Source organism: Rhinoraja longicauda, chromosome 8, assembly GCF_053455715.1.
Source record: "Rhinoraja longicauda isolate Sanriku21f chromosome 8, sRhiLon1.1, whole genome shotgun sequence".
Classification (NCBI taxonomy): domain Eukaryota; kingdom Metazoa; phylum Chordata; class Chondrichthyes; order Rajiformes; family Arhynchobatidae; genus Rhinoraja; species Rhinoraja longicauda.
The window spans coordinates 65,720,896-65,744,400 of NC_135960.1; the positions used below are offsets into that span (position 1 = coordinate 65,720,896).

The 23,505-nt window shown below is 38.6% G+C and overlaps 1 protein-coding gene across 1 annotated transcript in view; it reads right to left on the reverse strand.

The window, feature by feature from the left end:
• Positions 1–11,464: 11,464 nt before the first annotated feature.
• The window catches only part of LOC144596329 (protein boule-like), a 67,116-nt gene continuing 55,075 nt past the window's right edge, over positions 11,465–23,505 (reverse strand). Inside the window, exons 9-11 of the mRNA XM_078404576.1 lie at positions 18,524–18,652; positions 17,666–17,764; positions 11,465–11,623 (exon numbers count right to left, since the gene is read on the reverse strand). Of these exons, the coding sequence (XP_078260702.1) occupies positions 11,465–11,623; positions 17,666–17,764; positions 18,524–18,652 (387 nt within the window). The remainder of the gene's footprint in view (positions 11,624–17,665; positions 17,765–18,523; positions 18,653–23,505) is intronic.

The following is a 23,505-nucleotide window of genomic DNA, read 5'->3' on the forward strand; positions in this document are numbered from 1 at the left end:
ATCAGGACTGGAGGGCTTGCATTATAAGAATAAAGGGTAGGCTGGGACTCTTTTTCCTGGAGCAAAGGAGATTGAAGGGTGACCTTATAGAAGATCAAAAATCATGAGAGCCACAGAGAAGGCGGATGGTCAGTCTTTCTCCCAGGGCAGAGGTGCCAATGAGATAAATAAAAAAAAACAGGTATGTGAGAGTAAGGAAATATTTTTGTTTAGCCTCTGCTTCATGCCTGTTTCATCACTTAATGAAATCATGCCAAATCTATGACCATACTCCCATTGGACCCTCTAATCCCTTAATAATTTAAAACCTGAGATTGGTTAGTGTTAACTTTTCATTTTCTTCAGAACCATTTCTGAAGAATTTATAATCTTGTACCACTCTTTGTGCTTGAACAGTTGTTGACTTCACTCTTGTAAGGTCTTGTTCAAAATTTTAAACTATGGCTCCAAGCTAAACTTTATTTACTCATTCCCAGGCTTATGAATGTCATGGCAAAGCCAGAATCTATTATTCATCCCTAATTTGTCCCTGGTTTAAGGAAGAGAAGGCAATAAAGAACCAACTACATTTGCAGACCTGCATTCATATGTGCAGTGCCCTCCATAATGTTTGGGACAAAGACCCATCATTTATTTACTTGCCTCTGTACTCCACAATTTGAGATTTGTAATAGAAAAAAAATCACGTGATTAAAGTGCACATTGTCAGATTTTAATAAAGGCCATTTTTATACATTTTGGTTTCACCATGTAGAAATTACAGCAGTGTTTATACATAGTCCCCCATTTCAGGGCACTGTAATGTTTGGGACACATGGCTTCACAGGCGTTTGTAATTGCTCAGGTGTGTATAATTACCTCCTTAATGCAGGTATAAGAGAGCTCTCAGCACCCAGTCTTTCCATCACATTTGGAAACTTTTATTGCTGTTTCTCAACATGAGGACCAAAGTTGTGCCAATGAAGGTCAAATAAGCCATTATGAGTCTGAGAAACAAGAATAAAACTGTTACAGACATCAGCCAAACCTTAGCCTTACCAAAATCAACTGTTTGGAACGTCATTAAGAAGAGAACACTGGTGAGCTTACTAATCGCAAAGGGACTGGCAGGCCAAGGAAGACCTCCACAGCTGATGACAGAAGAATTCTCTCTATAATAAAGAAAAATCCCCAAACACCTGACAGATCAGAAACACTATTCAGGAGTCAGGTGTGATTTGTCAATGGCCACTGTCTGCAGAAGACTTCATGAACAGAAATACAGAGGCAAGATGCAAATCACTGGTTAGCTACAAAAATAGGATGGCAGAGTTAGTTTGCCAAGTACTTAAAAGAGTAACCGCAGTTCCAGAAAAAGGTCTTGTGGACAGATGAGATGAAGATTAACTTATATCAGTGATGGCAAGAGCAAAGTATGGAGGAGAGAAGGAACTGCATAAGATCCAAAGCATACCACCTCATCTGTGACAGTGGTGGGTGGGCATGTATGGCTGCTGAAGGTACTGGCTCACTTATCTTCATTGATGATACAACTGCTGATGATAGTAGCATAATGAATTTTGAAGCGTATAGACACATCCTACCTCTCAAATTCAAACAACTGCCTCAAAACCCATTGGCCGGCGGTTCATTCTACAGCAAGATAATGATCCCAAACATACTGCTAAAGCAACAATGGAGTTTTTCAAAACTAAAAAAGGGTCAATTCTTGAATGGCCAAGTCAATCACCCGATCTGAACCCAATTGAGCATGCCTTTTATAGGCTAAAGAGAAAACTGAAGGGGACTAGCCCCCAAAACAAGCATAAGCTAAAGATGGCTGCAATACAAGCCTGGCAGAGCATTACCAGAGATGACACCCAGCAACTGATGTCCATGAATCGCAGACTTCCAGCAGTCATTGCATGCAAAGGATATGCAACAAAATATTAAACATGAGTACTTTCATTTACATGACATTGCTGCCCTGAAATGTATAAACACTGCTGTAATTTCTACATGAAACCAAAATGTATAAAAATTGCCTTTATTAAAATCTGACAATGTGCACTTTAACCACATATGATTTTTTCATATTACAAATCTCAAATTGTGGAGTACAGAGGCAAATAAATAAATGATGATGCGTCTTTGTCCCAAACATTATGGAGGGCACTGTAGTTCAGACCAGGTAGGAATGCCAGATTTCCTTCCCTGAAGAACATTTGTGAACTAAATTTATAGGGCTGGCAGTTCATGGTTGTGATTTAATTTTTTGTCTCTGGACAAATAGTCTAGAGCTCTGGATGCTCTCCAGGAATTAATCACGAAACCACTGTACCAGTTAACTCGCAGATATAGCTTCCACATGACCTACAAGTGACATATATATGCATATGGAATTTATGGTGTGGTTACCATCTTAGCAACCTTTCACCTTTTGATAACATGGAATTCTCAGAGAATAACCTATACAGGGAAATATGCAAAAAAGTAAAATCTGATTAAATTAGGTCTGAACAGTTCTAATAGCCAGAAAATAATTCCTTTCAGCACGTTTTTAAAATTCCAGTTCCATTGCTGAAAATTGCTAGCATGGCTTCTCCATTCAAAGCATCATCCAATGGTTATTTTAACCCATTCTGACTTGTTCGGCCAGCTCATACAAAATGCATCCTAATCGTTCTGATGGGAATTCATCCACCTGTTAATCTTTCCATTGATGCTGCTGAATCCTTACATTTTTGTTTTTTATTTCAGACATACAGTAAGTACCCAGTTACACTTTCAAAATTACATTGATTTAACTATTTGATATGACACCTCCTTACATTCAGCAACTGTCTGTTACTCCAGCTTTTTGTGTCTATCTTTGCTTTAAATTCAAGCTCCTTTCAATAAACAAGCTGTAAAGTAATTAAATCCTCTCCTGGCTATCCAACACACAGGCCTCGTCTTCACAGCGTTTATCTAAATGGCAGTGTTGAAATCTCAGTAAAGTCACAATGCTGAAATATCCCTCCGAAGATATCTACGTCCAGATGTTGGGCTTGCAGGTCAGTGACAAGAGACAAATTTCATTTGTATCAAGTGGGGCTATGATATAAATTCTATGACCGTGAAAACCCTAAATGCCCATATTGAATATGCATCTTTTGTTAATGGTATCCAACATACTTCAATTTGAATATTTAGAAGTATAACAAGAGCAGTGGCAGTTAACTGTATTGAAAACTGGGCTTTAGCATTACTAGAAAGGAGATCCTGGAATTATTTGGCATTGCAACATTGTTGGGATGTGGCACTGTCAGGTAATTCTTAAATCTGGCTTCACTGCGGAGGGATTAAATTTAGCAGAACTTGAGAAAGGGACATGGATTTTAATTTCCTGGTTGGCTGCTACGTTTGGTCTTGGTTTACCATTATCTGATGGCAATACTGTATTTTGTGGAGGTATAATGTTAGTTGCATCAAAATCAGTGTGTATTTCAGTTACTATGGTTATTGTAAGCCTGTTTTTCTGTCCTTGCCTTTCAGTTGTCAGTAATAAGCCACAATATTTTTAGCGAGTTTAGATTATTTTAAATAATCTTCAACCCAAGTCAACATGGACCCTCAACCACCCATTTTTTGAAAATCCTGCAGAAAAAAAACCTACTGGGGCATTGAGTATAAGTGTCAGGAAGTCATGTAACAACTTTATAAGTTTGGTTAGGCTGCATGTGGAGTATTATATGCAGTTCTGGTCACTCTATTGGAGGATATGGAGGCTTTGGAGTGGATTACCAGGATGCTGGCTGAATTAAGGGATACGAGTAATAGGGAGAGTTGGACAAACTTAATGTTTCCTCTGTAATGTTGGGAGGCTGTGGGGAGATTGGATACAAAATTTTGAAAGGCATAGTAGATATGGTAGATAGCCTGAACCTTTTCTCCTCTGGGGTAGAATTGTCAAAAGCTAGAGGCCATAGCTTTAAGGTCACAGCAGGAAAGTTTTTAAGAGAAGCACAGGACATGTTTTTTAAAAATCAATACAATAGAGGCTTTTGACAGGCAAGGATGGAAGAATGTGGATCACGTGCAGGCAGACTCAATGAGCTGAAGGGCCTGTCTGCGCTGTACTGTTCTGTTATTGCCAGTCTGAAACTTTATAGTTCTGAACCCCCTTTCCTCCATTGACACAATTGTCTTTATAATGTGAATTTCTGTTTCTTAGGATCACAACTATCTTGTTATAGCAAAACTACCTGTATGTACAGTTCCACAGAAAGATTGTTTCCCCATTGTTTTGAGTATCTTTCATAATACCCTTAGTTGCTGCTTCTTGTTGCGTAACACTCTACAATATCTCTATGTACTCCTTCTATCAATAAGGGAATTTATATGAAACCCTAAGATGTATGCATGCATATTGAGCAAATTCTAGGAAAGTGTAAAGTATTTTAAGTCAATGTTTTCAATTCAGATCCATATAATACCAAAAACGTATTGGACAATGCCATGGTCAAATAATGAACCAAATTATACAAGAGGATTACTTTGGCCCAGTGCAGCACAAGTTTTGAGTCAATGAAAAACCTTGGTGGTTTATACATTTCGATCAGCTGTGTATCCATTAAGCTGTCTACAAACCATCTTTTCCATTTAGATTGTTTCAGAGCTCTTTAGAAATGAACTTTCTATATGAATCCCATTTGTTTCCTCCAATTTCTTTATATACTTTTGAGTAATGCTTTGGTGTACTTTGAATGCAAAAATCTTAATTGTGGATTCAAATTCTGATAAATTTGTGTGCAAATGTTTCTTCTAATCTCCTCCTTTGCATACTTCAGGGCACTTAATACGTTTCTTAGCTTCTTGATCACCATTTTCAGCACTTTTCCTACCTTAATTCAAGTTACGTAGTCCAAATTGTCTCATTGTAAGTGAAATTCCCAAATCCATGATATAATAAAACTTTATTTACCTATTCATGAATCCTGATGTTTCAGCATGTGATTCGCTAGGGCTGCGCATCCTATGTTCCCTTCTGACTCATAAGGGTCTGAGTTTCCTCAGTGAGCTCCAATTCATGGGCCCCTAGTCCCTCCCATTCCTTGCTCATCAGGTGATATTTTGCTGTGCTCCTTTTCGATCCATTGATTTCTGTGCTACCTTCGCCTCAGTTCCCATGCTTTCTTTTGTCTTTCCTATTTAATTTTTAAACCATTGATTATTTATTTCTTTGCAAACTTGGATCACTTCACCTTTGCCTGCACGGAGAATTCTTCAGTATTTGATGTTTATTTTCATCTTGGCTTCTGTTCCCAAAACTTATTATAGGCTAGTTTAGTTTACCTTGGAAAAACTGCATGAAAACAAGCCCTTCAACCCACCAAATCTAGGCCGACCACTGATCTTGGAATTAAACTACATCTGATACTCATCTAAATATAAATTGAGGAAATCAAATCACAAATGATTAAATCCAAGGATGATTGTAACAATGCACACTGCTTAGTTATACTCAGAAACATTGAACCATAATAATGAACTGTTTATTTACAATAGGGCTTACATAAACAAGACAATCTTAAGATATTACAATCATTTTTGAGTTGCTGGTTATGCCTAATTTGTAAGCCTTAGATTTTGCTATATTTTAACAATATTACTGGTCAAATTTGGTAATTTTTTCTTTTACTATTTTTAACAAGTTATTGCCCTACTTTAATATTTAACTGATACACAGCTACATTTTAGCTATATAGCTTGGTACCAAACGAAACTCAAATCTGCATCACATTAAAAAACACTTTAGTCCTTATTAGGAATTTTATCAAAAATATGGTTATGTTAGAACAATTAGACCATGCTACTTCAGCTTCACAAAAAAAGCTCAAACATAGCTGCTCTACGTAGGCATTGGACTTAAATAATTCACAAAACAGTCTTTTGGACATAATTTCTTATTTTTACATGAGTATAGTAGAAGTTGTATACAACAGAACAATAAGGAAAGTTTGTGATAATAAACATTTTCCTTGTAGTTGTTTCAAATTAAATATTACAACTAAAACCTAAAAAAAAAACCTGCATGTAAAATTTGACACCTCATTTCTACACAATCCATGTGAAATTTACTTTTTGTAAAAGAGCTTTACATGGATAAGAATGTAATCAGGAAACAATGAACAGAGAAATGTTAGATGTGATGCACTGAACTGAGTTTAGTTTGTTCACAATTACATAGTTACTTTCAGTTGAAACATTTGTAGCAAATTATGAATAACAATGGTACATCTTCAGAAGTTACATTTTACATGTGCTTAATGTGCTTTAATTACAACAGGCAAACCTGTAATTGTGTGTCCTATTACTTAATAGTTTTGATTGGGGAAGTTTTGATATTGCATTTTGAGCAATAATATACCACCAATAATTACTCAACACTAGATTTACTGTATGCTACCTGATAAAACTTGGTTATTGACTTCTAAAAAAAGTAACAAAAGCAGTAACATTAAGTTCCAAGTTGTATGCCTATAAGCAGTCTGCTTGACCATCAGGTTCTGTTTCAGAAGGTACTTTTAATCAATTATTACTGGAAATTTAACTAAAACCATTGTCTTTTGAAAGGATGTTGCTTTAAAACCTTGCTAATTGTAATACAGATCAATTTTTACAGTTAAGGCAGCTTTCCATAAATTTGTGCCCACCCTTTGAATCAGAATATTCAGACATCTCCACATTAATTTTATATAGACTATTAATAATATATTGAACCTGGTTAACTGAACAGTTAACACGTCTGTCACTCTTTATATTTTATTGTCATCTTCAGGATGGAGACCACAGAGGAAATCGGCTTAAAAATTGAGAGATCATGAGAGGAAGTTTATCCAACAGGCCATAGTGGGTTTGGAAGTAAAAATGGTATATATTTACCGTTCACATTTTCAGAGAGACCTAAAGCCTTTTGCTGCCAGCTAATTACTTTTAAACATAGTTAATAGTACTGTATTGGTTATTGTTCTAGAAATTCCGACACGAGTAAACCAGATCTGTGTTAAAAAACCATGACAGTTTGAGAATGTAATGGATTCTTTGTAATTTCAACGTGGAAAATGCTGTATTTCAGTTCAGTGGAAGGGGAACTATGAAAGGGATTATTTTACCTTAATAAGGATATTTGTATTTTTTTTTAAACTGCTGTAGTTACTTAATCTTTTATGTTTGAGCATTCCTTCAAATCCAAATCCAGGTGTATTTTAACTACTGAATGCTTTGATTTAAATTAAAACATGAGACTCTACTGACTGCACAATGAAAAAGTAGGCTGCTCCATGCACATGACATTTGATATGCAGTGGACATTTGGTAATCTTGGGTCATATGACCATCATGTATAAATTTTCAGCTTTGAGATAGAGAACAAAGTGTACACAGAGCTACTATAAAGTTATTAAATAGTCAAATAATACTTCAGAATTCTAGAAGGCATAAATTGCTGCAAGCATGACACAATTATCATTGCTAATGACAGAATATGGATCATAGATTAATTGCATTGACATGCAATATATTGCTTGTAGAATATTTTTGCAACTATGCACATAAATGATATTCTGATTGCTGCCAATATTGGACACCAGTGAACAGTGGTACCTTAAAGATAAATAAATACAATCAAAATTCAGTCTAGATTAAGAAATAAATTGAGAGGCAATAGGACTAATTTTCAATTCAATTGACCAGATTACCTAATTTTCATATTTTATTAACTAAAGGTGTGAAAATGGAGTGTTTTCTATGATAGGTAAAGGCCTACTGTTACAATTACTGCTGGAGCAATAATGCTGAAAATTACCCCCAACAAAACAAATTAATGTCACAATTAAGGGGAGAGTTATAAATGGGTTCAAATTAACATTAAACTTACTTATATTTTTTATTCCAACATTCATGGTTGTACACACACCTATTGTAAAAACAAAATGTATATGTTGCACTGATGCAAAACTTCAGTCCATAACTTTTACATGAGGTAGCAAGATCATTTGCACTGGCACATAAATTCTACCCGTACACTTGTGGGTCCTGAAACCTGAAAGATGTAGTAATACCCTCAAATATGTATCACAAGAGAGGGAGACTAAACACCATTGACAGGACAACTTAAATGCTTACTTTGCAACAGATACGTGAAAAAGATTAGTTGAGAAGCTACATTATGCAAAATCCCAAGTGATACCAGTCAAAATAGCCTTCAAAGTTCTTCTGTTTTCTAACTTCCACAAAATTATCAGAAACAGTTAAAATTGGAGAATAAAGTTTTTAAAAATCTGATGAAATCCCAAATGTTGGTAAGCTAATAGTTATATGAATAAAGTTACATTTGAGTGGATTACCCTCTTTTTGTATAACAAAGTACTTCATGAGGTGCCTATTCAGAGAACAGAGTGGAGAGAATAAACTATGGCAATAAGGCCTTCATCTACAAAATAAGAATTGGTTTGTTGTCTAACAAATCTCCACAATTTATTTTATAGTAAATTGGTTGATTTCTATACAACCTAATTATATGCTTATTTATCATAATTATCTTTCATTACTCTCAAGGATGTAATAACAAACCACTGGATTATTTTAATATTCTATTCATTGTCACACAGACATATAGAGCATAAATTTTAGTGCACAAAAGATCATATAGATGCTGGCTCAAGTTCACAGAAGAAAAAAAAAGCTCCAATATTCTCAGTGTTTTTTGCATTGCCTTTGTTAGTCTGAATAACACTATTTCAAATATCAACAGAAACAAGTTTAGTTTTTATGGATAATTTAGTAGCGCTACTTAAAGAATACAACATGTTATTATCCCTGAAAGAATGTGGTTTAACAACTACACATAGTTGAACAGGGGCATAATGAAAGATCATCCAGTTGACCACAGAATAGGTGTTTTACAAAGTTTAACTGATGGACATGATATAATATTATGTCATTTTCATCTTGTCAGCTGAAATTTGGGATTACTTGTTTCACAGCACTTACATAGACAACTATGGTTGATATGAGTTATGACTATAATTTATGGATTTAAACCTAGATTTTTTTCCGCTCAATCATCACAGAGGTTACAAATTGTACCTTTTGATAGTTATAATGCAAAAAATATTTGCAAAATGGTTGCAATAGCTAAATGAATCTATAAATATATATAGAATAACAAAAAGGAAGTACATCCAAGGTATGATATGATCTTATACGGTATATATTATTTTGAAATGCCTTCCACCACCCCCGAGTTCTCATTTTTTACTCCCTTTCCAGAAGGCAGCATTGGGATACAGATGCTATCTAGTATCTCATTTAAACAATCATTATAAATGTTTTACCATTTGCTCAGTAGAAATGAACTGAGGGAGCCATGGTTTGATGTTTTACTATGCCTAGTTACAATCCAGTTGTGACTATATCTCTGCTGAGATCAGCTGACAAACTGATTAAACCTAAGAGTTCCTTGCAGACGTTTTTGTCAATATTGTTCTTTCTTTTTGCTTTGTGGATAGTAGGCTGGAATGCTCCAGTTGATGAAAGTTAGACTCCAATAAATATAGATGATTAGTGTGCACTGAAATGCCAAGATTTAGGTTCAGCATGTTTTGCAGGAGCAGGGGTTGGGGGTCTTCGGCCGGAAATATGTGCAAAGTTCAACAATAATTGCAGGAATGTTATATGTCTAGGAATCAGTGGATAATTACATTTGTATAAGTTTCAGTCTTCAAGTTGCGAGATCGCAATGGCAGATCTAAGTTTGTTTCAAAGGCATCGGTTTCAATTGTTATAAAACAATTTTTACAGCATTGCAAGGAACAAAAATAATTAGAACAAAGAAAGATTCTTCTACATAAAGAAACCAACTACTCAGTATTATATAGATTGATCTGCAATACTAATATTTATAATGTGTGTTGAGTTTTATGCTTCAAATTGCAAATACACCCAAGAGTAATTCAAAAGCTACAAATATGATTTCAAAATCTCCCACCACTGTGATACCTTCCTAAAATGAACTCACCAGCATTTGGTTCTGTGGAATACTAGACCAATAATGAATTTAACCTAGGAAACACAACAAAATGTTTGGGACTCTGTTTCGCAGCAGCCATGCAGAATGTCGTTCAAAGATTTGTGTCAAAAAAATATCATTTTGGGGATGGGTGGGAAAAAATGGAAAACCCAGTAACATTAGCTACCTAATAACACCATAGCCTATTTTGCATTCCATTTGACTTTTACTAGAAAGGAAATTTGGTTGGTGTGTAAATCAGATGATCTACTAATTGCTGCCATTTCCTGTCTTGCAGGAACAGTTACAATCAACTCCATGGTCTCAGAGTATTCTAATTATTACATCGAAAAGATTGAATATCGCCAATTTTTAACAAAACATCTTGACATGAATGCTTACATTGTCAAATGGAATTGAAGAACTATTTTGAATAGAACACATGCACTCACAGATGCCTCCTCTTGCGATGAAATATTAAGGCACTGAAATGTTACAATGCCAGTTGATTATTTAGGATGCACCAATTTACCTTACATCTAGAACTCTAATAATTATTTAACTATACCTAAGCTACAATAAACAACCCAAACTACAATAAAACAGCAATACCTCAACATTATACTACATTAATTGTTTATCTATGTAAAAATTTGACATTTTAGAAGGATATGTATAAAGGCAACACAATAAAAAGATACTGTGTGCAAAAGTGGTCCAAAACTCACAGCTTTTACTCAAGACTTACACATTAAGTAAATTCTAAGGTACTTTGTAAGAAAGGGTAAAATAATCTATTGTAAATTAACATATTATAATTTAAACTTTTTCACATAAATAATATAAATGAAATTTGCTATAAATAAGACACATAACACAAATGGTTAAAAAAAATCCCAAACAGGTTGATGGAAAAGGCAAATAATACAAAGGAGCGTGTAAAAACTTGTAAACATTAAAATTCTTTTAAAATTAGAGGTGCCTCATTCAAGCTCAAAACTGTGGCTTATTTTCTTCTTCCTATTAAATAAATCTCTTCTTTTTACCTCCTGCTGTTTCTCAAAATCAGCATAACTACTGTACTGTACCCAACAGCCACATATTATGCCTGGTCTGGATTATTTGCAACTTCTAAGAATTCACATTGTTGCCATGATTCTTAAAAATATTCTGGTTTAACTTACACTGCAAGATCTCTTCAGTTTGAAGTATAAAATGCAGACATATTTAGACATATTAACTGTGGCATGTTCGATAACAATAACTTTCTTCTGATTTACAGTATAGTGTATTTAAACCTACACCATTTAACCAATTACATTTTTAGATCTTTAAGAATCACTTGTTATGTGCATTTTTGAGAATTAAGACTTGTATATGCCTTCTTTCATATGTATGTATTTTCATTTAACAATGGTTTTACAAATTTGTTTACTTAACAGATTCAGTTGAAGAAGGTGGAGTAAGAATAGAATCTTCTGCCCTATACTCCTTTCTCATATGGTAATGTGGACTGCGTGTGTAACGGGGTTTAATTCCAACTGGTGGAGGCTGAGAAAAATTCCGTCTGACAGGATGCAACCTAGATTCCTGGAGAAAAAACATACGAAAAGTTCATTGACAATCATGCTTATTACCTTCAGTGAAAATGATACATGCAGCACCAGTGGTGGTCTAAACTAATACAACAACCATGTCACAGCAAAGTTCACAGAATATCGTAAGACGAATAATTACTATTGTCAAAAATACCTTCAAATAATTTATTAAAAAATGCATCACTAATTGTAATATTTCCTCTAAAATCTAATTATCGCAGATTTTGAAATGAAATTCCGATGATAGGTCGCCAATGTAAAACTTTGAATGTTTCTATCTTATGGATGCTGCTTGATCCAATAATTTTCAGTTTTAGAGACACAAGGAACTGTAGATGTTAATAGCTGGAGCAAAAATAAGATTGAGGAACTTAGCCGGTTAAGCAACATCTGAGGAGCAATGGTATAGTTGACATTTTGGGTTGTGACACTGCTGAATTCCTCCAAGCAGTTTCAGAATTGTTTTATCTTATTTCAAATAGGTAAACTTATTTCCACAGAATTTGATTTTTCATATCCCTTGTACATGATAAAGTCACTTAAGAGTTCTGTAAATCCATCTGACAATCAAACCTACATTTACGTAAAAAACACATAATAATTTATTTTGTTGTAATCCATTTCTAACAGCATTGTTTTTTCCAAAACCGAGTCTATCACACAGACAAGACTTCCCACCATCGACTTTATCTACACAGCACTGCTTCGGAAAAATAGTAATGCAATCAAAGACTTGTCACAACCTGGTCATTCCTTCTTATCGCTGCTCCGTCTGGCAAAAGGTACAGAAGCTTGAAAGTGCCATACTCAGACTCGGGAACAGCTTCTTTCCATCCGTTATCAGGCTTCTGAACGGTCCTTCCATAAGCTAGGATACTGTTTGCTTCACCTCTGCCTCATTGAGGATATTGAGTTTTGGCTGAAGAACTGATGTGCTACAATGCAGAGAATTATATTCTGCATTCTGTATTGTCCCCATTGCTCCAAAACTGATTGTATCTATGTATGTCATAATATAATAATAATAATAATAATATATTCCTTTATTTGTCCCACACTGGGGAAATTCATAGTGTTATCATATCATATCATATATATACAGCGCGGAAACAGGCCTTTTCGGCCCACCAAGTCCGCGCCGCCCAGCGATCCCCGCACATTAACACTATCCTACACCCACTAGGGACAATCTTTTACATTTACCCAGTCAATTAACCTACATACCTGTACGTCTTTGTGTTACAGCAGCAAAGTGCATAGCAAGAGATCATTCATTATAAATAAAAGTAAAGACAAGGATAAATTGTCATCAGTTTATTGTGTATTCCTTAACTGTTATTGTTGACTCGTCTGCTGGGAGCAGTGCTGGTTGTGCAGTCTCACAGCAGCGGGAAGGAAGGACCTCCTATATCTCTCCTTCACTCACTTGGGGTGAAGGAGTCTGCCACTGAAGGAGTTACTCAGTGCAGTGACAGTGTCCTGCATGGGGTGGGAGTCGTTGTCCAGCAGCGATGGTAGTTTTGCTATTATCCTCTTCTCTCCCACCACCTGCACTGAGTCAAGGTGGCAACCCAGGACAGAGCTGGCCTTCCTGACCAGTTTGTCAAGTCTCTTCCCTTCTGCCGCTGAGATGCTGCTGCTCCAGCAGACCACTCCATAGAAAATGGCTGATGCAACCACCGTGTTGTAGAAGATCCTTAGGAGTGCCCTCTGCACTCCAAAGGACCTGAGTCTCCTCAGCAGATAAAGTCTGCTCTGGCCCTTTTTGTATAGTGCATCGGTGTTTTCAGTCCAGTCCAATTTATTATTGAGGTAAACACCCATGCACTTATAAGAGTCCACCCTCCCGATTTCCATTCCCTGGATGTTCACCGGTGTCGGGGGGACCTGGCTGCGCCTGCGAAAATCTACCACCATCTCCCTGGTTTTCCCCGCGTTGATCCAGAGGCAGTTCCACTGGCACCAGTCCACAAACTCCTTGAGCAGTTCTCTGTACGCCCTGTCATCGTCACCTATGAGGCTGACGATGGCAGAGTCGTCAGAGAACTTCTGTAGATAGGAGTTTGCAGAGCTGTGCCTGAAGTCCGCAGTGTACAGGGTGAACAAGAATGGTGCTAGCACTGTTCCCTGCGGAACCTCTGTGCTGCAGACCACCATATCTGATCGGTTTGGGTAGCATGCAAAACAAAGCTTTCCACTGTACATTGGACCATGTAAAATAATAAACTTAAACCTAGAATATGAATACATTTCCTTTTTGTTTCTAAAGTGCTATGCTGTGGTTTGGTAAAGAAAAATTTGTTGTAAGATGAAGCTATTAGCATTGCCCACTATGGGTTTCAAAATGCCCAAATTATGTACAGCCCATATGATTGAGTATTTGGGAGACCGGAACGACAGAATGGCTGGCCGCTGTGGGGTTGCAGTCATTTTCTGCCTTGTGAGAATTTGGTTCACTGCAATATCTGGGCCTTAGTTGATCTATATTTTTATTTATATATAACTATTGGCCTGAGCTAGATTTATGACTTGCCAGCTCTTTGGGTTACAAACTATTCACAGGAATGGAATCCTGTCTCAACCTGGGAGGACCTCCAATTGGAATACCAGAGAGACGCACAAAACATTTATTTTATTAAAAGAGACAAAAAAACATCAATTTAGAATCATGCAGCCCAAGAAGCAAACTAGTCCTTTGAATACCATTACCAGCAGATCAAATTAATGCTCTTTCACTTCCTCATTCCTTTTGGCCTCTTTCTGTATCAAGTTATCAAATTCCTTTTGGAAACCCTTTAACGATTTTGTTTCCAACACCAAAATGAGGATGTGACATTCTCATCCCACATTCTCAATTTACCAATTTTTGCGATGCCTATTGTTAGAGAAATCATTCATAAGGCCGAACACTATAGTGCTATTCGGATTAATTAATCAACCATTAGGCAATGCTTGCAGCCCCTAATCTCTTTGTAATACTTTACTATCCATCCTGCATGATTGGAGCTTTCTATATTTTTTTCTATATGTATTTACTCTTTAATAACTTTTTAAATTGTTTGACATAGAATCAAAAGTAATGTAGCCAAAATAACCCCTTTTGAATCATAGCCTCATTTGTATTTTCTCTTACAACTGGCATTCACTCGGCGATCTACTCAACTTGACCTTGAGTTCCATCATTAGCTTTTTAATCAACAAAAAGTACAAGGCTATCTGAAATGTGAAGTTTTTATTTTTCTCACTTCAACCTTTTTAATGTTCTAAAATGTACACAATTGTGGTTCCAACCTCATTTTCATATCTAAGGTTTTGCTTTAACATGGAACAGTACAGCATAGGAACAGACTCTTCGGCCCACAAAGGCCATGCCGAATATGATTCCAAGTTAAACTAATTTCCGTTGCATGTATATGATCCACATCCCTCCATATCGATGTGCCTATCCAAACGTTGCTTGACTAATCATCTGGAATTTTTTGAGGATATAACAAGTAGAATGGATAAGGGAGAGCCAGTGGATGTGGTGTATCTGGACTTTCAAAAAGCCTTTGACAAGGTCCCACACAAGAGATTAGTGTGCAAAATTAGAGCACATGGTATTGGGGGTAAGGTATTGACATGGATAGAGAACTGGTTAGCAGACAGGAAGCAAAGAGTAGGAATTAACGGGCAGACAGCGACTAGAGGGGTGCCGCAAGTTAACCCCGGTTATTTACAATACCTATTAACGATCTAGATAAGGGAATTAAATGTGACATCTCCAAGTTTGCGGATGACACAAAGCTGGGTGGCAGTGTGAGCTGCGATGAGGATGCTATGAGGCTGCAGGGTGACTTGGATAGGTTGGGTGAGTGGGCAGATGCAGTATAATGTGGATAAATGTGAGGTTATCCACTTTGGTGGCTAGAACAGGAAGGCAGATTATTTTCTGAATGGTGTCAGATTAGGAAAAGGGGTGCCGCAACGAGACAAGGGCGTGCTTGTACATCAGTCACTGAAAGTAAGCATGCAGGTACAGCAGGCAGTGAAGAAAGCCAATGGCATGTTGGCCTTCACTGCGAGAGGATTTGAGTTTAGGAATAAGGAGGTCCTACTGTAGTTGTACAGGGCCCTGGTGAGACCGCAACTGCAGTATTGTGTGCAATTTTGGTCTCCTAATTTAAGGAAGGACATTATTGCTAAAGGAATCAAGGGATACGTGGAGAAAGCAGGAACGGGGTACTGATTTTAGATGATTAGCCATGATCATATTGAATGGCGGTGCTGGCTCGAACGGCCTACTTCTGCACCTATTTTTCTATGTTTCTGAATGCCACTATCATATCTGCCACAAGCTCCACCACTGGCAGCATTTTTCTGGCATCCACCACTCTGTGTAAAATATAACGGATTGGTTAATGGCTAATAAATAAGTTCAACTAAAGGGGAGAAATGCGAAATGTTGCAAATTTCCTGAAGGCGCATCAATTTACATTACTCTGCTGTAGGCACAAAATGCTGGAGTAACTCAGCATCTGGGGACAGGCAGCATTTCAGGAAGGAAAGAATGGGTGATGTTTTGGGTCGAGACCCTTCTTCAGACTCTGCAGTTCTTTCCTATACATTACTTTGGTGTTGGCTTCCCTATTTTCAATAATTTGTCGGATTAGCACGTTAATTTTTCATTAAACTGAACTACCCTTTTAAAGTTACTGAATGCACTAAACCCAAATACACTAACAATGTAAAAATTTATATATTCAATTTCATTTTTCCATGTGGCTAATTAACAGATTAAAAAAAAAATGTTTTCTTTGAAATTTTCCTATTTTTAGTTCTCTTCCAATGATATGCTCCTTATTTTTGTGTATCATGCTTTGACTGGTCTATTCTAAACCTACCGACTCCCACAACTATTTAGACTACACTTTTTCCCACCCTGCTTCCTGCAGACTCTCATCCCCTACTCCCAATTCCTCCGTGTACGCCGCATCTGCGCCCAGGATGAGGAGTTCCATACCAGGACATTAGAGATGTCCTCATTCTTTAGGGGACGGGGGCTCCCCACTTCCATCATAGATGAGGCCCTCACATGTCTCATTGGTCCCCTGCAGCTCCGCACTTGCTCCCCCAACCCCTGGTCGCAACAGGGACAGAGTCACTATAGTCCTTACCTTTCACATCAGCCAACGCATACAACACATTTCGCCACCTCCAACGGGATCCCACCACTAGTCACATCTTCCCACCTCCACCCCTTTCCGCCTTCTGTAGAAACCGTTCCCTCCACAACTCCCTGGTTAACTCATCCTTCCCACCCAAACCACTCCCTCACCCGGTATCTTCGCAGGAGATGCAATACTTGTCCCTCTATCTCCTCCATCCACTCTGTCCAGGGACCCTGACAGTCTTTTCAGGTTAGGCAGAGGTTCACTTGCACCTCCACCAACCTCATCTACTGTATCCTTTGTTCAAGGTGGGGACTCTTGTACATCGGTGAGACCAAAAGTAGACTGGGTGATCGTGTCGCTCAACACCTTTGTTTAAGCTCAACCTGATCTCCTGGTTGTCAAACACTATTTCCCTTTCCCATGCTGAATTTTCTGTCCTGGGCCTCCTCCATTGTCAGATTGAGGCCAAATGCAAATTGGAGGAACAGCATCTCATATTTCGCTTGAGTAGCTTACAACCCAGTGATATGATATTGATTTCTCTAATTTCAAATAACCCTCTCTCCATCCCTCCCCACCCAAGTCGTACCAGCTTCAAAGTCGCCTGTACTCGTTTTCGCCTGGCACATAGCTAACCTTTATCATTGTTACTTTCCTGCATATCTTTCATTCATTTGTTCTATATCTCCTACATCACCATCTATCTCTCTCATTTCCCTTTCCCGACTCTCAGTCTGAAGACAGGTCTTGACCCGAAACGTCACCGATTCCTTTTCTCCAGAGATGCTGTTTGACCTGCTGTTACTTCCACTTTTTGAGTCTATCTTTGGTTTAAACCAGGAACTGCAGTTCCTTCCTACACAAGCGGTAATGTTTCCTACCTTCACCTGTTCCTGCTGCATGACGGGGGCTGCGACTGCCATGGGACTTTGAGTATACACCTGATGGTATGGTGCTTGAACACTGTGATCTGCGTAGGCCTAGAGGGAAAAAAACCCAGTTAGTTATCCAGATAGTTACTACTACGTTTTAATCTAAGAATCACAGATGTCTATAATACCAAAAAAGTAGCTCTGCAAAAATTACTTCTGTATTTAATAAATCAAGCTGAAGGTAACGTTGTAAGTGCAATTGTGTATGCCATAGCTTTACAGATAAAATATGAGCAGCAAAGCAACAATACGAGTTTGAAAAATTAATGAACAGGAGACAAGCAAATTCATATTTTCTTTACATATGAATTGTAACGCAGTGTCATAGCTCGTATTATTGTCCTGTACACAACCCCTGTCCCAAGTCAATTAATATTTCTGAAGTTGTCAGATATTTGGAACAGTGCAATAATGAATATAAGACAGACTGAGAGACAACAGAAAGAAAGATATTTTTGATATTTTTCTCAATCTCAAGGTAATCTATCTCAATTCTAATTTTCATAAATTTTGCAATATGCACCGAAACATCTATTGGTATTATTTTTAACTCCCCATCACAATGTTGGGACAGTGTAATTATATGTGCCATTGCCTTGCTGATAAAAGATGAAAATATGAGAGACAAAGCAAATGGTAGCCCGGAAAAAGCATGAGACAAGCAACAAGAAATCACATTTACTTTCAATCAATATAGTTGTTCATGAACAGATCATAATAAATATGAAAAGTTATAGTGTGTACAGTACAAAATTGGCATGAAACATAAATGTTTTTCCTTTGGCTTAACTAATTTAGTATTTTTACCTCTGGCATTGAAGCTTCCATCACTGGAAGTGGAGGTGGTGCACATCCCCCATCTTGAGGCATTTCCACTGGTTGATATATTATCTCAGATGGTTGTAAATATAACACAGAAGCTGTGGAGGCTGGTGACTAATAAAATAAAAAAATAGCACTGTAAGCAGCACACAAAGTATTTGATGTAACTAGCATCAGATTTGCTTCAGTTTAAATACCAGTTCATTTGAACAAATTTTAGAAAATGTTGCTGAATGAGGCAATGCAGTAAAACAGAATTAGGCTCCTATTATATCATCAGCATGTAAAACTCATCAATGCCTGGTGTAATGTTTCATCAAAACTCAGTAAATCACTTCTGAACAGAAATTTAGTCAGTCTTGAGGGATACTTCACTTTCACTGGTGACTTGAAGCCAGGAAAGCTAATGTAAATTCCTTATTGCCTGAAATAAATATTATCTCAAATAAATAAGCTTTTTTTCAACCAAATATTATCCATTATAAAAAGAAAATATGCAAAGATGGATTCTTAGAGCCCGAGATGGATTCTTAGAGCAGCTTGTAGTGGAGCCTAACAGGGAAAAGGCAATTTTGGATTTAGTGTAATGTCAAGGTTGGCAGAGGAGCGGCAGGTGAACAATGAGTGCGGGGATTGGCTGAAGAATTTAATTAGCAAATCTGTAAGTTAGCTAATTAATGAATTAGTCAATTTATCAGCTAATATAAGCAAGGTTTGCTCTAGGGGCATGGCCTGCTGGGGAGCGGCCTTGTCGAGGGAAGTGCCTTGTGAAAAAAGTGCGAGTCTTTTACTCGAGTGCCTTGTGAGAAAAGTGCAAGTCTTTGGCTTGAGAGTCTTCAACGAGGAGACAACGCCAAAAGTTGGAGTGGGTGAGACGTAGTGAAGAAATGACAGGCAAGCTGATTTAGTGTGATGCATGCAGGATGTGGGAGGTCAGGGACACTGCTAGTGCTACAACTGTGGAAAGTGCGTCGAGGTTCAATTCCTGAATGACCATGTTAGGGAACTGGAGAGGCAACTGGATGACCTCAGGATCATCCGGGAAAACGAGTGTTTCCTTGACAGGATCTTCAGCGAGATCATTACACCAAAGTTACCGGAAGAGAGAAGGTGGGTGATGATGAGGAAGGCTAGGAAACTTGGGAGTACAGGAGACCCCAAGGGTTGTACCTCTTGAAAACAGGTACACCCTCTTGGAAGCTGTCGGGACAGAAGAAACTGCCAGTCTGAAGGGCGGACAGGTCTACGAGACAAAACGTAGCGCTGAAGCAAAGCCAAAGAGACAGACGTCAGGTGGAGAGCCCTGGTAGTAGGGGACTCCATAGTGCGAGGTACAGACAGGAGTTTCTGCGCCACAGGCAGGATTCAAGAATGGTGTGTTGCCTCCCTGGTGCCAGGGTCCAGGACATCACGGACTGATTGCAGGGCATCCTCAAGGGGGAAGCCGGAAGTGGTAGTGCATGTTGGCACAAATGACATTGGGAAGAAGAGGAAAGAGATTCTGGAACGTGACTTTAGAGAGCTCAGAAGAAGGCCGAAAAGCTGGACCTCCAGTGTGGTTATCTCCGGTTTACTTCCAGTTCCTTGAGCTGGTGAGGGCAGGAACAGGGAGATAGGGGATCTGAATGTGTGGCTGAGGAGCTGGAGCAGGGGGCAGGGATTTAGACTCTTAGAACACTGGGATCTGTTTTGGGGTTAGGGTGAATTGTACAAAAGGGAAGGGTTGCACCTCAACAGGTGGGGGAACCAACATTCTGGCAGGCAGGTTTGCTACTGCTACACAGATGGGTTTAAACGAAATGGGGGGGGGGGGGTGGGAGAGACAAATTGGAAATACAAGGATGGAGTCAAAGGGAAAGAGAGAAAAGGAAAAGTTAAGAAAGACACAAGAATTAACAGGACAGAAAGCTCACGAAGGGACAGAAGAGTATGGCCAAGTGAAATAGGAATCGATGTGAAAGGTGAGGCGAGTAATGGATTAAAAGTATTATATATGAATGCGTGAAGAAAAGAAGTAAAGTGGATGAGCTTGAGGATCAGTTAGAGATTGGTAGATATGACATTGTGGGGGAGACATGGCTGCAGGAGGCTCTGGGCTGAGAACTGAATATTCAGGGTTATACGTCCAATAGAAAGGACAGGCAGGTGGGCAGAGGAGGTGGGGTTGCTCTGTTGGCGAGGGATGAAATTCAGTCTCTTGCTAGGGGTGACATAGGGACTAACAATGTAGAGTCGCTGTGGATAGAATTGTAGAATTGTAACGGTAAGAAGACACTAATGGGAGTTATCTACTGGTCCCCAAACAGTAGCCTGGATATGGGGTGCAAGTTGCAGCAGGAATTAAAATTGGCATGTAACAAAGGTAATGTCGCTGTGGTTATGGGGGATTTCAATATGAAAGTAGACTGGGAAAATCAGGTTGGTTCTGGACCCCAAGAAAGGGAGTTTGTAGAGTGCTTCCGAGATGGATTCTTAAGAGCAGCTTGTATTGAAGCCTACCAGAGCCAGAAGCCTACCCAATTCTGGATTTAGTGTTGTGTAATGAACCAGATTTAACAAGGGAACTCAAGGTAAAGGAACTGCTAGGAGGCAGTGACCATAATATGATGTTTTAATCTGCAATTTGAGAGAGAGAAGGTAAAATCAGAAGTGTCAGTGTTGCAGTTGAACAAAGGGGACTATGAAGGTATGAGAGAGGAGGTGGCCAAGGTCGACTGGAAAAAGGTCCTATCAGGAATGACGGTGGACCAGCAATGGCAGGAATTTCTGGGCATAATCCAGAAGAGGCAGGATCATTTCATTCCAAAGAGGAAGAAAGATTCTAAAGGGAGATAAGAGGCAACCGTGGCTGACAAGGGAAGTTAGGGACGGTATAAAACTAAAAGGAAAGGTACATAACATAGCAAAGAGTAGCGGGAAGCCAGAGGATTGGGAAACTTTCAAAGGACATCAGAAGGTAACAAAAAGGCAATACGGGGTGAAAAGATGAAGTACGAAGGTAAGCTCACCAAGAATATAAAGGACAGTAAAAGCTTCTTTAGATATGTTAAGAGAAAAAGATTAGTAAAGACAAATGTGGGTCCCTTGAAAGCAGAAACAGGTGAAATTATTGTGGGGAACAAGGAAATGGCAAAAGAGTTGAACAGGTACTTTGGTTCTGTCTTCACTAAGACACAATCTCCAAGATGTACTAGAGGACAGAGGATCTGGGGAGACAGAGGAACTGAAATAAATTTGCTTTATTCACAAAGTGCTGGAGTAACTCCAAATAAATTTGCATTAGGCGAGAAATAGTATTGGGTAGACTGATGAGACTGAGGGTTGATAAATCCCCAAGGCCTGATGGTCTGCATCCCAGGGTACTCAACGAGGAGGCTCTAGAAAGCGTGGACGCATTGGTGATCATTTTCCAATGTTCTATGGATTCAGGATCAGTTCCCGTGGATTGGAGGGTAGCTAATATGATCCCACTTTTCAAGAAAGGAGCGAGAGAGAAAACGGGGAATTATAGACCAATTAGCCTGACATCGGTGGTGGGGAAGATGCTGGAGTCAATTATTAAAGAAGGAATAACGGCGCATTTGGATAGCAGTAAAATGATTGGTCCAAGTCAGCATGGATTTATGAAGCGAAATACTGCTTGACTAATCTTCTGGAATTGTTTGAGCATGTGACAAGTAAAATGGATGAAGGAGAGCCAGTGGATGTAGTGTATCTGGACTTTCAGAAAGCCTTTGATAAGGTCCCACACCAGAGATTAGTGTGCAAAATTAGAGCACATGATATTGGGCGTAGGGTAAGAAAATAACTGCAGATGCTGGTACAAATTGAAGGCATTTATTCACAAAATGCTGGAGTAACTCAGCAGGTCAGGCAGCATCTTGGGAGAGAAGGAATGGGTGACGTTTCGGGTCGAGACCCTTCTTCAGACTGATGTCAGGGGGGCTGGACAAAGGAAGGATATAGGTGGAGACAGGAAGACAGTGGGAGATCTGGGAAGGGGGAGGGGAAGAGAGGGACAGAGGAACTATCTAAAGTTGGAGAAGTCAATGTTCATATCGCTGGGCTGCAAGCTGCCCAGGCGAAATATGAGGTGCTGTTCCTCCAATTGGTATTGACATGGATAGAAAATTGGGTGGCAGACAGGAAATGAAGAGTAGGAATAAACAGGTCCCTGTCAGAATGGCAGGCAGTGGCGAGTGGAGTGCCACAAAGCTCGGTGCTGGGACCGCAAATATTTACAATGTATATTAATGATGTAGAAGATGGAATTAAAAGTAACACTAGCAAATTTGAAGATGACACAAAGCTGGGCGGCAGTGTGAACTGCGAAGAGGATACTAGGACGTTGCAGGGTGACTTGGACAGGTTGAGTAAGTGGGCAGAGGCAGTACAGTGGATAAATGTTAGGTTATCCACTTTGGCAGCAAAAATAAGGAGGCAGATTATTATCTTAAAGGTGTCAGATTAGGTAAAGGGGAAGTGCAATGAGACCTTGGTGTCCTTGTACACAAGTCACTGAAAGTAAGTGTGCATGTACAGCAAGCAGTGAAGCTAATGGCATGTTGGCCTTCATAACGAGAGGATTTGAGTATAGGAGTAAAGAGGACCTTCTGCAGTTGTACATGGCCCTGGTGAGTCCACATCTGGAATATTATATGCAGTTTTGGTCTCCTAATCTGAGGAAGGACATCCTTGCTATTGAGGGAGTGCAGCGTAGGTTCACAAGGTTAATCCCCGGGATGGCAGGACTGTCATATAAGAAAAGATTGGAAAGACTGGACGTATTCATTGGAATTTAGAAGGATGAGAGCAGATCTTACAGAATAAACATATAAAATTATAAAAGGACTGGACAAGTTAGTTGCAGGAAAAATGTTTCCAATGTTGTGGGAGTCCAGAACCAAGGGCTACAGTCTAAGAATAAAGGGGAGGCCATTTAAAACTGCGATGAGAATTTTTATTTT